Source organism: Miniopterus natalensis, chromosome 11, assembly GCF_054644295.1.
Source record: "Miniopterus natalensis isolate mMinNat1 chromosome 11, mMinNat1.hap1, whole genome shotgun sequence".
Taxonomy (NCBI): Eukaryota; Metazoa; Chordata; class Mammalia; order Chiroptera; family Miniopteridae; genus Miniopterus; species Miniopterus natalensis.
This window is the reverse complement of record NC_142091.1, coordinates 19584768-19602646: the sequence shown is the minus strand read 5'-3', so window position 1 is coordinate 19602646 and position 17879 is coordinate 19584768. Positions and strand designations below refer to the sequence as shown.

General features: G+C 38.4%; 1 protein-coding gene across 9 annotated transcripts in view; it reads left to right on the top strand.

Moving 5' to 3' along the window:
• The window catches only part of YAP1 (Yes1 associated transcriptional regulator), a 102650-nt gene that overhangs the window by 64436 nt on the left and 20335 nt on the right, over positions 1-17879 (top strand). For 3 of the 9 annotated variants that reach the window (XM_087821579.1, XM_087821578.1, XM_087821586.1), the window contains exons 5-6: positions 15074-15267; positions 17786-17833. In XM_087821579.1, coding sequence (XP_087677705.1) covers positions 15074-15267; positions 17786-17833 — 242 coding nt within the window. The remainder of the gene's footprint in view (positions 1-15073; positions 15268-17785; positions 17834-17879) is intronic. The other 6 variants (XM_087821581.1, XM_087821580.1, XM_087821585.1 and 3 more) reach the window with 3 other exon arrangements.

Sequence of the window (17879 nt, the reverse complement as noted above, 5' to 3'; positions counted from 1 at the left end):
ACAGCCATGTTTCCTTAAATCATCTTTAATGAATTCAACTTGTCCACGTTTTGGAAACTTTTTTTAAATGGTACTGTGGGTTTTTTTACCCCCCAACATAAGGTTATGAAAGATGATGATTAACTCTTAGCTCACCGCAGAATCAGGAGTTGGAACAAAGCTGATTTTTTTTTAAAGTATTTTCAGTTAAAACAGTGAAATAAAACAACTTGGCTTTGAGCTTACGTAGATCCATTAATTACACACACAGCTTGGCCTTTTGTTTTAAATCAGAGAAAGTACCAAAAAAAAAAATTATTCCTCCCTACCTCCAACACATACGTACACACAAGCACACAATTAGATGTGCCAAAAAAAGTTTCATAAAATTCTCTTACTGCCTTTAGTTTCCCTTTTTGGGCCCACAGTGTATGTGTATTCCAGACAGGCTTGACAACATGCCAAAAGCTTTTTATTTTGTAGCCCGACTTTTAATCTGTTCCAGACCTTTTCAGTCAGAGAGCTCAAGTATAACTGAAGGGGGGCAGGAGAGAAAAAAAAAGTGTGGGTTTCTCAGATCTAGAGTGACAGCGAATAGAGACAAGCTGTTAGCTGCTGAATTTGAAGGAGTTTTCCTTGAAATCTGAGGTTCTATAGTGGATTGTGTTTTATCTCTGCCAAAAAAATATAAACTATCCCCTTTCTGACCTTTTGAGCCATGCAGACACAAATAAATGGCAGTTTATTTCTTTTATGGTTTTGGAGTTTGCTATCCTATATACCCCAAATCTATTAAAATATTTACCAGTTCGTAGCTTAAATCAAATTTACGTATGTGTTTTGACATTTTAGAATGGAAGAGACACCTCTGCATAAGCTTAATAACTTTTATCACTCAGCCCCTTTAAACACTGGTCTCTTTTATATTTCTTTTCTTTATCAGATGCTTTAGATTATATCTGGAACAGTTGATCAGTTCTTCACATCTCACATGAAGTTAATAAATTATCCATATAATTTCAGGAAATTAAATAGTAACTTGTTGTGGATTGGTTCTTTTTTATCTGATTTTCTTGTTATTTAACATTTAAAAACAATATTATTTTTGACATCTATATCATTTTAGAGAATTTATTAGTAATTTTAACAAATCATGAAGTAGAATCCAATGGCAGTAAAGACTCACTGATATTTATTGGCTTTGAAAAAAGGAGGGCTTTTATTTGCTTGTTTTTAAGAAATCATATTAGGAATGTTTTTAAACTTGTATTGAAGAAAATTGATGCCTGAGTATTATACAGGCCATTACATTATTTCATATAAACATTCTTTTGTCCTGAAGATTTTATACTTGTAAACATGGAGTCTCAGGTATAAACATTTCCTAGTACGTTGTAGAATTACTGTTTTAGACGATGCAATCATGCGAGTATTTTCTAGTAAAGCCCTAATGAAAACTCAAAGATATTATAATTCTTGTTCTTCAGAATGAAAGATCTCCTTCAAAACATTAATGGTTAGTGAACTGGTCTTTAATGTTATCATTCCTGTTGTTTATATTAAAGGACATTAAATGGTGTTAGCAATCTGTGTTTCTGGAAACAAGTGCTGATGACACCACTGGGATAAAGACATTTTTGGTGTACATAAAAACGTTGGAACCAGAGATTTAGGCTAAAGTATTTGCATTTTAAAGGAAGTATTGAGCAATCTAGTATGGCAAAAACAAAATATCCTTTAATTCCTAATAACAATTCTGTGCCTAGAAATTCTATTCATGGAAACGTCAAAGGTGATTAAAATCCAGATGTTGATTTTGGTCCTTTGTTTCAGTTTCCCAAAACTTACTATATGGGGGGGGGGGTGTGTGTGTGTTGTGTGTGTGTGTGTGTGTGTGTGATACAATTTCCTAAAATACTAAGAAATGAAATTTAAAAAATAAGTAAATATATATCTATATATAATTTAAGTCCTAAAGCCAAAAGTGGTTCAGCATATCTTATCAAAGTTAAATATTTTGCATCAATAATTAGACGTTTATTAAAATTTTTAGCTGTTTAGATATTCATTAACATTTCCCTTCAAGACCAAATACTTCTGATAGCTGTTATGAGTAATATTTTACTTTTGATGAAAGTGCATCTAATGACCAATTAAATACCTAAGTCTGTTCTGTTAGTAATGGAAAAAAGACAGACACTAAAGGCTGTAGGAATTAAACTTAGAACTCTCTTAGTGGAGTCTTGGGTAGATAGAATCTCAACATCTAATCATTGAATTTTATTAAAGTAAGGTTCTTAATATCCATGCATTAAAAACAAGGGTGTTGTCTGTTTTTTTCTCTTACCCTGTTATAATCTTTTCTACTTATCGTAAATTGTCGGTATTTACTACTTACAAAGGGGGAGAGGGAAATGTTTAACTGTGATTTAGGTAAGAAGAGCTGTTGCTAACTAAACATTTTTAGCAGAAAAACCTCACAAAATTTGGTCCTGAAGAGGAATTTGTAATTCCTCTAATCAACATTTCTCAGAAGAGAAGGAGTGTATTCTGGGCACTGCAGGTCAGTCAGCATCCCCGGCTCTTGCCCACTAAATGCTATAGTGCCAGCCAGTCATTGTGACTCCCCAAACCAACAACATAATGTTTGTTTGTTTTTAAATACTGGGAGAAGTAGGGAATAATGCCCCAAATCTGAGCTCCTCTAAATTGTAGGGAAATTGTGCTGATCCAAGGTTATATAGATAAGTGACAAAACTAGAATCTGAAATTGATTTTTTGACACCTAGAAATTTTAAGAAAGTTTAGTTAATCTTACAGAAATACATCCAATTCACCAGTACTAACACCTGGAAATTTCAGAGGGAAAAAGACAACCAGTGGTTAATGCATTTACTTATATGCTATGTTGTGACTCATCTTGAGGAAATTACCCAAAAGTAGTGAGTTTCCAATTACGGAAGAGAATTATGAGAGATGTGAGTGGAGCAGACTGTGAAGCCATGCAGGTAAATTGTCATGCCTCACCTCTACTATATTCTTAAGAGATTATCTTTCAACCTCAGCTTTGACCTCTCCCTTGACTGGGAGCTTTCCACATTATAAGGCAGTTCATTCTATTTAAGGAAAGTTCTAATGACCAGAAAGTATGTGTTCCTTTATTACCGAGAACTTTACTTCCCTTCAAATTTGTGGATACAGCTCTAATCCCAGAAGCATTCTTTTCTAACTGTGGTTTCTTCGGGTGTTTTTTTTTTAATGTGTTAAAAGTTCTGGGCACTTGACCAGTTCACGCTTCTTCTCTGGATGCCTTTCATTATAGTGTTTTTTATATACATTATCCAATGAGGAAAATAGCTATGGCATTGCTTTGACCTGGCATTTTATTTTATGTACCCTCCAAAAATCTGTTTTTTAAAATCTAGTTAGAAATTAGCTAGCATCCTGTTTCTACATGGTGGTTATATACAGGGTGAGGCAAAAGTAGGTTTGCAGTTGTGAGTACTCGAAACGGTTTATCTTATATTATTATTTATTAAATATTGTGTTATTTTCAATAGGAACAACTGTAAACCTACTTTTGCCCCACCATGTAATGTACTGAATTCAAAATAACTAAATCATGAAGTAGAAAAATGCAGCTCCTCAGTTGGGGTTTAAGAGACTGAAGTTCTTCTGATAACCAGCTTGTCCAGAAAGGTATCTGATTACTCAACTTAATTGGACTCATCTGTAAAATCTGACCGGATTATACTGGATGCTTTTAAGAATATTTTCAGTCCTTAATTTAATGCAATATGCTAGATTATGAATTCTTCAGTGACTGCTTTGGACCCTTCCTTGAGGCTTCTTCTCAGTAACCTACAGATTTGAGTTCATTAAGGTTTCAGAGATAATTTTGAACTATCTCTTGTACCATTTTAAGTTTAGCTTTTGGTTCTCTGGTCACAGCTAGGAATTGCTTTTGAAGAGGAGACAGGGAAATCTTGCAACCTTTAATCTAAAGATAAGCCTTATCACATGGTGAGTATGGCCAGGCAAACAGATCTGATGGGGGATGGGCAGTGCTGGGTGGAGTAGGTAAGTTTTGTCTATATTCTCTTGGAAGCTAGAGGAGTTTAAACATGCTTAAGTGAGCAGGGTTCAGCTTGATTGCCTTAAAGATGGTGCATGTTGGCATACTTTGTTTCCGAAATTTAAAGTTGCATAATAAAAAGCCTGGTGTAAGCTGATTTGAAGTATAGGTCCAGGCTTTGGGCTTACTTGAAGCCTGATTTAAAACACACTGTTAGAGATTATTTCTAATTGTTGCCGTCACTACATTATTATTTTTTTTTTTACTTGAAAAACAAGCACTTACTGAAGTGAATCTTTTATTGCGCAAGATTATAGAATATCAAAATTAGTTTAACATTTGAGGTTTGCAGTTTTTTTTTTTTTAATTTTATTACATTCGGGAGGATGGTGCCAAAATAGTTTATCAAGCATGGTAAGCAATCTCTCCACTACTCACCAAGGGTGAGTAAACATGTTAATGAAGTTAAATTAATATCTAGTTTCTACTTGACAGTGGTTTGATGATGCAAATAATTGTATAGCAAAGAAATATTTTTGTCTTTGTTTACAAAACTTAAAGTCACTGAATGATAGATAATTTACATTAATGGTTTATTTGTGTTACTAAAACCTTAACATAGTTTTCTTTTAAAAATGAGTTGCAAGTTATATTTGTATCAACTCTGCATTAATAGCAAGTAACTTATAAAATGTGCTGGAGAAAAGAACCATTTGGTGATGCCATTTTTGGTGCCAACCCAGAGGTTCAGATGCAAGAAGCAGAGAAAGCTGTTGCAGACTTCCCGAGGGATAAGGCAAATAGATTTCTGCTGAAATAAATCAGGATGATTTAGAAAGGAGACTGGTTCATATTGTTTTGTTTTATACTCATTTTATTCTGCCACCGTGGTTGTTGAGGTCATTTTAGATCTCACCTCTGGACTTGCTTCATCTTGGAGGTTCTCTTGTGCATTACTAATAGTATCCAACTAACTGAGGATAGAAACTATTTCAGTATTTATTTACTTACTCAACAAATATTTGAGTGCCAGTTACGTCCCAAGCTGTATTCTAGCTATCAGGGAGGGGGTTGCAGGCTACTAAACAAACAAGTCATTACAAAGTGTGTTAAATGCAATGAAGGAAAATAAACAAGGTGCCATGAAAGGGAGTAATGGGCCAGAGGGAACCTGCTTGAGGACCTGTGGTCAGGGAAAGCTATTCCGAAGAGGGACATTAAAGGATCAGAGAAAGCCAGTTGTGCTCTAGACTGTATCAAAGGACCGTTTTTTGTGTTTATCCGTAAAAACTAAGATATGCATCTCTTCTAAATTATAACTTCCTCTGTGAAAGCATTAATAATAGTAGATCACATGTAATCCTAAATAAAGCTATTATTAATGGAACTGTTTACTCACTAATAAGAATTCATGATGTCAGATTTGTTTTTAAATATAATTCCTCTTCTCTTTATACCAGTAGTCTCATTCTCTGAACTTTCTCTCCAAACTAGACTTTAAACTATTTTCAGAGTAGGGGAAGAAAGCATGGCTATGCCCTGGGGACAGAGAGAGCTTGAAAGCTGGTTAGAACACTTCTCCCTTCTCCTCCTCACCTCATTTAGCAACCCCTGAGTCCTGCCCCAAAATGCTTAATGAGGTGATGGGAAAATGTTCTCTTGAATTTTTTTTTAAGCTCCATCTATAATTGTATTGTTTGAAAAATACCATTATAATGAATTTTCATGCCAGTCTTTTGATGAAGAGTTGAAGGAAGAAGAAATGGACTGAAATAATGATGTTACTGGTATTTTTTAACAGTTTAAAGATTTAGATACAGTAAGTTGTCTAGGTTCTGTGACTTTAAGTGAAACAACTCTAAGGAAACCACGTTTACCATAGACTAATTGATATAAACAAGAGTTTAGTTACTACAACATGTTGTCAACATTGTAACAAAATGACTTTGGTTATTGGTTTTTCCAGGACCTGCTGTACTTTTAACCCAGTTTTAGGGCCCTGGAGGCTGGTGCTTGGGAAGGGAGAGAAGTGCAAAGTGTGGGAGAGATTCCTTTGCTTGTCACAAGACTTAAAGTCACAGAGGAGGTGAACTGTTACCACATAATGCAAAGCAAAACATCAGTGGGATGGCTAAAATCAAAGGGACAATAACAAGTGTTAGTCGGACTGTGAAGAAACTGGTGGGATTGAAAAGTGATGCAGCCACTTCAGAAAACAGTTTGGCAGTTCCTCAGAAAGTTAAACATAGCAATATCATATGACCCAGCAAATTGCATTCCTAGATATATATGCAAAAAAAAAGAAACCATATCTAACCTGTATGTGAATATTCATAGCATTATTCGTAACAGCCAAAAAGTAAAAGTAACACAAATGGCCATCAGTTCATGAATGGAATAACAAAATATGGTATATCCATACAATGAAATATTACTTGGCGGTTAAAAGGAATGAAAAGCTGGTACCACAACATGGATAAATCTTGGAAACATTATGCTGTGTGAAACAGGCCAGTCACAGAAGGCCACATATTGTTTGATTCCTTATGTGACATGTCCAAAAAGGGGCAATGGGAAGTGCATTGCTGAGGATATGGGATTTCCTTTTAGGGTTCGGAAAATGTTTAGAATTTAGATAATGGTAATGGTTGCGGAATTTTATGAGTATGTAAAAACTGTCAAAAGTTAATTTTATGGTATGTGAAATATCTCAGTCTCAGTAACCTTACTTTTAAAAAAATCATTCCTGGGCATGGCATTGTCTTTTAGGTACATAGGTTTATTAAGTGATGGGAAACATCTTTTGGATATTGATAGTAAAAAAATATGTTCAGTCATTAGATTAGGACCCTGGCCTTTTGCTCCTTTTATAAGAGACAGATTTTCAGTGTGAATCAAATAGTAAGAATTCTCACTGAAAAACCATCATTTTATATTTAAGTATGTATGTAAATTATCCAGATAGTAGATGGTTCATTTCCCTAGGTCATATAGTAAACACTTAGCTAGCCATGGGTGTTTCGTGTTTTAATTTTACTATTTTAAGACTGATAGGTGGCCTATCTGTGTTTTTAGAAAAGCAGTTATTTCTTTTAACAAGTCTACTATTTTAATAGTCTTGAGTACCCTTGTAGGTATGGGGAAAAACAAACTAATATATAGCCAATGTTAATATGTAAAAATGCAGTGTCTGAGACTTGATAACATATTAGACCAGCGATCGGTGTACTCCAAGAATTTTTAAAACATGCCATACCTGACTACTTATTCAGGGGCACTGGCCTCTTTCCCCTTAGATTGTCAAGTAAAAAAATTGTAACAGCCCACACAACAATAGCCGTCCTGTGTGAGTGAATCAAAATTATACCATTTTTTTGTCAGATGGGCAAAAGACATATTTTTTGGTGTGCTGCAGATTTTTTAGTAATTAGTTTATGTGTGCCATGGGATGAGAAAGGTTGAAAATCACTTTATTAGACAAAGAAATGCTTTCTTTCGTTAAGGCAGATTTGTTATGAAATAATGTTTTTAAAGTTCAAAAGTTATATTTAATTTTAAATCTATACTTAATGAGGTTACCAGGATTGAATTTCTTATCCCAAAGCTCACGGTCGATGGCCATTTCTGTAGTTCTTTGCAGGATTCCACAATTGAAGTTACAAATTACGCAAATATAAAAATTGTCTAAAGTTTCCAAACTCTCAGGTGTTCAGAATGAAGTTTCTGAAGAGATCTGTGGTGATGGCCCCCTTTGTGTTCGAGAAGGTGGCCTCTTATTTTCCAGTAATTGCCAAGTGGATGGTTTGCTACCATAAAGCTGTCAGGATTGATTTGTTAAGTAAAACTTTAAACAGTTGCTATTTCATAGTCCAGGCAGCACAGAATCCGAATTTTAAAACATAGCATGTGCAGTTTTTAAAAACTTCTGTCATATTTGCGTGATTTTTTTTCTTCCCTCTTTACCTTTTAGAAATTTTATTAAAACTGGAAACATTGGGGTTTCAGTGGTTGACCATGGAGGGGAAGAAGTTGGGAATGCTGTTCTTTTCTTTCTGGCTGCCCTGCCCCCTCCCCCGAGGAAACAAAGCCTGTTTTGTTTCATGCCTACTTGTGAGGTCTGCTGCACCCCATGTGGGTGCGCTGCTCTGCGCTTTGTTGAAATGCTTGAGATACTGGGAAGGTAAAGAACAGGATGCTTCTGGAGAGGGATAAATCTGCTTCAGGAGATAAACAAGGCTGTTGGAATTGGTCATTTAAGTGAGCTCTTTATATGGAAACCTCGTGGCGCTGCTTGTAGCCATAGGTAACAGCATTTAGGTAAACACAACCTGGAGTGCTGGCCTTTATTAGCCAGAGAGGCTGTTTCTGTTGTGTATTTTGCGGAAACCTCTGTTTAGTTCTGCAGAGTTGTTCTTCCTCCATCTTTTGATGCCCTGTTTTTTGCCTTTCTGTGGTTTTTGAATAGTCAGATAAGCGTAGATTTGCAAAAGACTTTACCAGGCAGTTCAGTGCGCCGTCAGCAGTGGGCACTGTCGTTAATGATCGTGCTTGTGGCGTCTCATCCGAGGAAGCTGGTGGGAAGCGGAGGATTTTTATCTCTGTCGCCATGCAGCTTTGTTACTGTCCAGTTAGTTTTCACAAGGAATATATATTACTCTTATTAAATGCTGTATTATTTAATAAAAACCCAGCGTGCAAAGCTGAAAATGTTTCTTAAGAGATGGATGAAATATTTGACAGTGTATAGCTCTAGAACCTATTTTGAAATCAGTCATATTTTACAATTCCAACATGCCTCAACTTACTAATGAGGTATTTCCTATTTATTTTATTTTTTTGCTTAGAACATTGAAAACATTTTCCTCCAAAATATATTTTTGCTCTAAGCCTCAATCTATGAGATGTTCAATGTATGTGATGGATTCCTAGGTCAGTCCCCTGATTCATATTTAATTCATATTCTCAGACTTCACATAGCACAATGTATAAAACATCTCTGTGAGGAATGAAAGGTTAAGGTCAGTGGTGTGCAGGCCGGCTCAACAGCCCTCTCAGACAGTGGATAAAGAAAAATTGAACTTATTTAATTAAAAGGGGATGGGATATCCAAAGGGAAGAGCTACACAGCATTGAGTCAATAGGTCTTGGGTCATGGTGGCAGCAAAACCACACTTGGGACAGTGAAACAAGGCAGAGCATAGAAGCAGCGACGGGAGAGCCCAGGCTGGGCTGCTGGGGCTCACTGGGAAGTCAGAGAGAGAGAAGGGGCCTTGGAGACAGGTTCAGGGGGTGAGCCCAGGACGAGCTGCTGCTGCCCACTGCTCCCCTGGTCGCAAGTCTCCTGGAGTCCCCTCGGAGGGATGGAGATGGTGCTGGGTGCTCCCTTGGGGGGAGTGTGCTCTGGGTAATTTGTCCTGAGCCTATTTATCTCTTTCTTGCAGGTGGGAATCTCAGGGGGGTCTCAGGGGAGGGTCTCAATAGAATATTCACCTTTCCGGGTGTGCTCCTTCAGGGTCGTGGTCTCCCCTGATTGGTCGGAGCCAGGGCAGGGGGTCAATAGTCAATGCATCTGGTCCTGAGGCAGCCAAGGCGCCACTTGTCTGGTTTTGCTGCTTTTCTGGGCCTGGAGCTGAAACACAACGGAGGCCTAGATGTTATCTTTAGGGAGGCAGCACTCAGTGGTCTAAACCACATGACCAGCAACATGCTGGGGGAGAACAGGTTACCCTGGGGACAAGGTTCTTGTTTTCCCAGTTTCGACCCTTATGAGGCATCCGGGGCTTCCTGCCCTGGTTGAGTCTGTGTACCCTAGTTTCTGTACCGGTGTTTCTGGGCCTGGCCCATCTAACAGGGAAATGTGTTCAATGTCCTGGAATCAAAAGACAGGGATCCCTCAGGGGGTTGAGCTAAGGCTCAATCTCCACAACCCATTTTTTTCCATTTAGATCTTTTAGGAGAGATAAGTTATACATATCTTTGTGAATCATAGAGTACTTTGAAAACCGTGAGTTAAATAGTAAAATGGGAGGGAAAAGGAGGTATGGGAGTTCAGGCCAGGATGACTATCTGTAGGCGTACTAATCTTAAACTTTAAAAAGAGCTATTCTGGAAAAGGGAGGAAACTAACATTTATGGAGCACCTCCTGTATGCCAGGGTTTTTTTAATAGATGCCTTACATATATTATTAATCCCCACCATGACTCCAAAAGGGAGATGTTAATATCCCCAGCTTCACAGGCTGGGAAGTAGGTTTACAGTTGTTCATATGGAAAATAATACAGTAATTAATGAATAATAATATAAGAATAAACTGTGCTTCACATACTTACAACTGTAAATCTACTTTTTTTGCCCACCCCTGTAGTTGAGGAAACCGAGAATTAAATGAATTACTGAACTGTTGTGCTCAACTCTAGTTGTGGTTTGTTTGACTTTATAGCTGTGTTTTTTGAATCATACTATGATGCCTCTCAGTTGTGCATCCAACATTGGTGACAAGCCATTGTATTAAATGAGGCTATTGATTGGTGCCTGGCAAATGTTAGCTCTCAAATCTTTTTGGCTTTTTTTCCTATGCATTCCCCTATAAAATACTACACTATAAACCATAATTAGGAAAGTTTTAGCCATTGGTTCTTTGTAAATGCATTTCATAAATAAGCCTGATCTTTTTTCCATATAAAAGACTTAATATGGCTTTGAACAATATGGAGCAGTGAGTCGCTTTTCAACATCCCTTCTTTGCTCTGACAGACAAAATATTTGTGAGAGATAACCAAAAAGACATAACTAGGGTCACAGTCTCTCTGGGTCAGAAAATAAAACCACACAAAGCGGTGAGCAAGGGCAGGTCCAGGGGCCTGCCAGGCTTAGGGACCTTTCAGCTCCTAAGGATATCAGGAGCTCAGAGTTAAGAGCAAAGACGGAGGTAGAAACAGGCACAGTGGTTAAAACCATGAGTAGAGCTGACTGGCCTTAGCCTAATACAAAAGTAAGGACTGGCCACGTGTCAAGTCACAGATTTCAAGAATCAATATTACAGACAAAGTTATTTTAACCACATGCACTTAAATTAGATCCTAATAGTAAGAAGTTAGCTTCCAAAAAAAAAAAAAATAGCTTGCCCTACCAGCTGTTAAAACATAAACATTGTAATTAAAAGTATAGTACCTAGTATAAGAGTATTTAAATTAATGAACAAGATAGAAAATCTAGAAACAAAATATGGAAATGTAATCTGGTAAAGATGGGAGGAAGGATACAGCTTATATGAGTGGTGTCAGGACTAATGGGTAGTCATGAAGAAAGATAAAATTAGACCCCTTCATGCCATACATCAGGATAAATTCCAAATGGATTGAATTGCCAAAGAAATGCATATATAAAGTGGAGCCATATAGTTTTGAGTTTAAAAATTGAATTCCACCCTAGCTGGTTTGGCTTAGTGGTTAGAGCGTGTGTGTGTCCGTATGTCCGTGTCGCACTCCCCCCCCCCCCCCCAGACTGAAGGGTGCCGGGTTCAATACTGGCCAAGGGCACATCCTCAGTTGGAGGCTCGATCCTGGGCCCCAGCCTGGGTGTGTGTGTAAGGCGACCAATTAATGTGTCTCTCTCACATCGATGTTTCTCTCTCTCTCTCTCTCTCTCTCTCTCCCTCTCTCCCTCTCCCCACCTCCCCCGATCTCCTCCCTCCCACTGTTTCTGAAAAGCAATTGAAAAAACATCCTCAGGTGAAGATTAAAAAAAAAAAAAAATTGATGAATTCCTCCATCACCTGGAGTGGGGAAACTGTAGCTCAGATTTCAAAATATATTGATGAATTTGGGGACTTAAAAACAAAACAAAACTGAAAAGACATAATAAGCCAAGGGAAATTATTTTTAACATATATATGACAAAGATTTTGTTTTTTTAATCCCTTGTACATAAAGATTGTCTAAAATAGAAAAATATCAGTAACCCTATAGGAAAAGATAAGCACAGTTCACATAACAAATGCAAATGGCCCTTTAAAATGAGGAAATTGACCAAGCTCCTGTAATAAGGCAAAATAAAATCACACTGTGAAACCATTTCCCATCTTTCCGAATGGCAAAAATGCAAAAGTCTGTCAGGGCTGTGATGGATAAAAAGACACTTCCTATATTACTGGTAGGGGTTCAACCAAGCGCAACCCCTGTGTGTATGGGGAGGAGGGGGCGATCTGGCAACGTCACTTATGTTTTTAACCAGTGCCTCAGCGGTCCCTCCGACCTGGGACTCTACCCCAAAGACACAGGAGCAGAAATACAGAGTTACGTACCGTCTGAGCTGCTTCTGTGTGGCACTGTCCAGTAGCAGTGCAAACCGAATAGAAAATTGATTGAATAGAATTGTTAATCAGCTATTTTAAAAAGAAAGCCAGGGGAAACCTCTCTACTGCTTTGGCGTGATCTCACAGAAACATCGACTTGTTGGTCTTTTTATGCATTTATTGGTTGATTCTTGTATGTGCCCTGACCCAGGGATCTCTTATTAGATAGCAAAAGGCCAAGCGAAGTATTCATACGATACTACCATGTATCTAAGAAGTCGGTGTGTGTTTGCTTAGGTTTTTAAGTGTGGAATAAACAAAATGATAACAGTTATCTCTCGGAGGTGGGAGAAGGGTGGGTGGGAAGTAAAGTGAGTGTCTAGAATTCGAAAGCACAATGTGACAAGGGAAACCGTATATGGAGTTGGCCAAATCACGCAGAGAGGAATTGTTTCAGGTGACTTTTAACCATGGTGGTTTGACTGTTTACACCTAATGAAATATCTTATGGACAAAAAAAAAAAAAGACGCCCAAAATCGGGACCTTTATGAATACCCAGTAGGTTGAATTTGAACTAAGGCACCTGAGAGAGGTTGCTCTGTAATTTTTCTAGTATCCATGGTCCTTACTGGTGTCTTGCTGGACTCAGAAGAGTTGGTCAATCTAAAGGGAAATGGGAGAGGTTAAGTCTCAGTCAAGGGCACGTAGCTGGGTTGCAGGTTCACACACACACACCCCCGCCGTGGTTGAACAAAATAAAAATAAAAAATAAAGGGAAATGGGTAGGATTTCTATACTGTTATATCTTAAATAGTTAACTTTCTGCCTCAGTGAATACTTAACTTTGGAACATTTTACTGGTTTCTTAGCACACACTTTGTGCCAGACCCTGTGCTAGGCACTGAGGATACGTATGTGATTAAGGTACTCTCCCCACTCCCGCGGCACTTCAGCCTGCGAGAGTATACGAATTTGTAAATAAAAATTACAGTCGGGTGAGAAATGTCAGTAGACAAAGTGGAAAAGTCCTGAGGTAAGACAGTTCTTAATGTTCGTAATGGACTCTGGGAAAGGCTAAGGAGGTTGCTGGAGTAAACCAGAGAGCCTCCAGGAAGACGTAGCAGAGGGCTCGTGAAAACTCACCACCAGGGCTTCGCTCTGTGGCGGGAAGGCCAGGACGTCACAAGAGCCGTCAGTGTGTGTGATTTTAGATTTCAGTAGCAAAGTTCACAAGGGGGGTTGTTGGTGACTCCTTTCTTCCAATGTCCTTGTTAAGATACCAGGATTTTGCTGGCCTCCTAAAAGCATTGTGAGGTATTCCTTCTTTGCTGTTCTCTGGAAAAGGTTGTGTAAGATCGGTATTATTTCTTCCTTGAGCATTTATGAAGTTGTTTTGGGCCTGGGTTTTCTTTGGTGAGTATGTATGAAACAGGAGAAATCGTGACCCAAAATTCAACCTTAAAAAATTGTCTGAAAAGGTGATACATCGTTCTTAACATTTTCACGTAATAAAGCTTCCGTGTGCTCACCGAGGTTTCCACAACCCACAGTTTGATCAGCATGTCAGTGACTGAAATTTGCTAGTATAAGAATCCAGTCCATTTCTAATTGTCAAATGGTATAATGCAGGTTCAACTAAAATAATAGTGGCTAGCTACCTGGGCTGTATGGGGGTGCCATGGTGTTGAACGAGACCGAGCTCTTCCATCCAGACGTTTGTAGGCGTATTTTATAAATAGCATGAATCAGATCATTTTAATCCACTTGCTTTATTACAGGTGTATATATATTTTAGGATATATGAAGGATTGATTTTTTTTTTTTTTTTTTTTAAATCCTTACCCAAGGATACGTTTATTGGTTTTAGAGAAGAAAGGAGAGAGACAGGAAACATCGATCAGTTGCTTCCCATGCGCACCCCGATTGGGGGTGGAACCTGAAACCTTTTTGGTGTATGGGACGATGCTCCGGCCAACTGAGCCACCCGCTGGGGCAACGATAATTCTGATGGGCTTTACTGCTCAGAATATTTTGTCTCACTTGCTTTAGGAGATGTTTGTTGTTGTTTATTAAATTGATTTGAAAGAAAGAGAGAGAAGCATCGATTTGTTGTTAAACTCTTTATGCATTCACTGGTGGTTTCTTGTATGTGCCCTGACTGGGGATCAAACCCACAGCCTTGGCATATGAGCTACCCGGCCAGGGCAGGAGATATATTTTTAAATTAAATACATATTTCTATTTTGTAATAAGCAATGCATTTACACCATTCAAACTTCAAAAAGTTACAAAAAATGTCTCTCTTTAACTCAGTTCTTCAGTCACCCAGTTTCCCTCCCCCAGAGCCAACATATATTAGTTGCTTCTTAGCTGTTCTTCAACTCATATTCTCCAGATATGCATATAATGTACATTTCCCATCTTTTTTTATACTCTCTGCTCTGCACTGTGCTTTTAACTTAATGTGTCCTAGACTGTGCCTTGTCATTCAGTGCATGCTGGAGCTACCTCTTGTTTTTCTCTGTGGCTGCCTTGCAGTTTGTAATAACGTGACAGTAACAGTAGCAATAAATTAGTGTAACCATTGTACTACTGATGGATTTTTAGGTTATTTCCAGTTTTACTACAGAAAAGACTACATTGAATATCCCCAATTGCTTTGAATAACTACGTATCTCTTTCCTTTGCTAGTTTTTTTAGGACAGATCTTTTGTTTCATTTCAGCCATGAACCAGAGAATCAGTCAAAGTGCTCCAGTGAAACAGCCACCACCCCTGGCTCCCCAGAGTCCCCAAGGAGGAGTCATGGGTGGTGGCAACTCCAACCAGCAGCAACAGATGCGGCTGCAGCAACTGCAGATGGAGAAAGAGAGACTGCGACTGAAGCAGCAAGAACTGCTTCGGCAGGTGAGGCCACAGGTTAGAAACCAGCCTTCCACTTTTTGGGGTCTGTTTTCCTCCATAAAGTTGAGTGTAATTCCTTTTTAGCATTTATTAGTTAGAGGAATGCTGTTTTCGCTAAAAGTAGAGTGACACAGAAACACCCTGTCCAGCTCTGCCCTTGTCTTAGATTAGTTTCTTGACTGGCCTTTGATCACCTGGGCCATACCATGTACATCTGTATCGCAAAGAGGTGCTCGGGCCGTGGTCATTGCAGCTGAGCAAAAATGGAAGGAAGCAAGGGTGCTTCCTCCGACGTACTTGGAATTGTAGGTTTCACCAAGAGGGAAACTCTGGGACATCACTCGAGTAAAAACATCTTTTACTTGAATTATTTATCTGGGGAAATACACCAATATGATATTTCTCATATGACAAGTATCTTTCAGTATTGCTGAATCTAAGATGTTTTATTTAAAACATAACACAAATTATTCTAAGTTTGGAAGGTTCCCAAAGTGCTTTAAAATTACCTGTTTACATATATATTTTTAAAATATATCTTTATTGATTTCAGAGAAAGGAAAGGAGAGGGGGAGAGAGAGAGATAGAAACATCAGTGATGAGAGAGTCATTGATCAGCTGCCTCCTGCGGGCCCCCAACTGGGGATCGAGCCCGCAACCCGGGCATGTGCCCTGACCGGGAATCGAACCCCAATCGCCTGGATCCTAGGTCGATGCTCAACCGCTGAGCCACGCCCGATATTTTTTTTAAGTTGGGAGGGATAGGACCTTAGAGACCTTGAAACCCTTTATGACCTTCCCTTCAGTTGTTTTTCAGGAAGTACTGTTGGTCTTTATGTTCTGAAAGAATGGATAATCCCTCATCTAAAAATCAGTTTTACTTTATCTTGATTGAGAGTGGTAAAGTCTGGGGGTGTGATCTTATCAAAGCAGCTTATTTTAAAAATTTTATATAAATTTTGGGGTCATAAAAATATGGTGCGATTTTGAAATGTACGAAAGGTAAAAGCTGTCAGTGTCTTGTTTTTGTTTTTTATTTTTTCAGACACCATCTGTTTCCACATTCACACCCCCCCCAAACCTAAATCATAGCATACTAAGTGTAGACGTTAAAAAGTTGTAATACTCTACATGTCTGTTACCAGGAAGTAGGCATTTAAACAAGGTTCTTTTTTGTAGTAAGTGTCACTGGAGTGTTAATAGAAATGCGTGAATTTGATACAGTTGTTGAACTCTGATTTGGGATTTGAGGAACTGGTGCCTAAGGAATTAAAATAAACCATGAAATCCCATACAGACTCACCTTTAAACTGTTTGTGCTGTCAGTAATCTCTCAGGGTAATAACAGTGTGGTTAGCATCAGAGGAGGGGTCCCCGAGAGAAGTGAGAGAGTCGGTGCCAGCAGATGATGTTGGGAAGTGGTCTTGAAAGAAATCTCTCTTCATCTGCCATTAAGAAGGCAGGGACAAGAGGCATATTAACCAGTTTACCGTGTGTCTAACTGACTTTCTGACAAATTACTATAAAGGAAAGACTTCTCCTTTAAATAAAACTTGATCATCAGAACAAGGGAGCACCATCAAGAATATAATTATGTAGCTATTAGAAGAAATAAAGCAACTTAAGAGTAGTGTTTTTACAGCCTGCTTTCATTGCTTGCTTTTTATTTTGTTACTAAGTACTAGATGGTCCGAGTAAATACAAGTCTTGTTTCACATGTGAATTGAAGACTATGAAAACCAAGGAGTCTTATTAAGAAAAATAATTTAATTACTAATGTCAAAGTCTTACTGTTTATTTTTATGTGTAAAGTCCAGAAATGGGCTGTTCGTCGCTTTGTTGTATGCTATAGTTCAGCCCGGTGTGTTTCTTGGTGTTTTTTGGTGTATTGGTGGGCAGAATGCTGCTCCTCATAAAGCTCTTTCCTTCCAAAGAATTTTCCTAAGTCTTGTTTTCACTTTTACTCTGGGTGATGGGTCCTGGACAGAATAGCTTCACTTCCTTTGAAGGTAACTTCTTGCTCTGTTTCTTCTTTACTAGCAACTGTGTTGCCTTTTCTTACGTTGAAATGACAGACCTGCTCTCTCCTTATACTAATAGTCTGTGTTTTTAGGATTTTTTGTTTTATTTTTATTTTTTAGCAGTCGGCATAAATTCAGTACATGTCAAGTCTTTGGGCTTCCTGTGAACTTCCTCTGTTGACAGTTTCTCATCACTAAAACAGCAAATTATATTTTTCCTGCTTCGTCTAATACTCAGAAGCAAAGAACCTACCTGACCGATACCAAGTTTCATTTGGATTCTGACACCTAAAAATCTCGCTGTCCTGTCCTCGATGCTGTTCAGTGCTTGAGAGGTTTCAGTTTATTTTGCGGTGACTCCGCTGGCTCCTGTCCTCCTCAGTCTGCTGCTTCGGGCTGGCTTGGGAATTCTGTGCTATGGTGATATGTCTGGATGCAATTTGTAAGTCAGCCTACATAGCCAAACTGTGTGGCTCGAAGTAATGTTTATCCATCTTATTTTTTACTCTTAGGCAATGCGGAATATCAATCCCAGCACAGCAAATTCTCCAAAATGTCAGGTAGGCTCTTATCTGATGTTTTAGCATAAACATGGAAAAGATATTA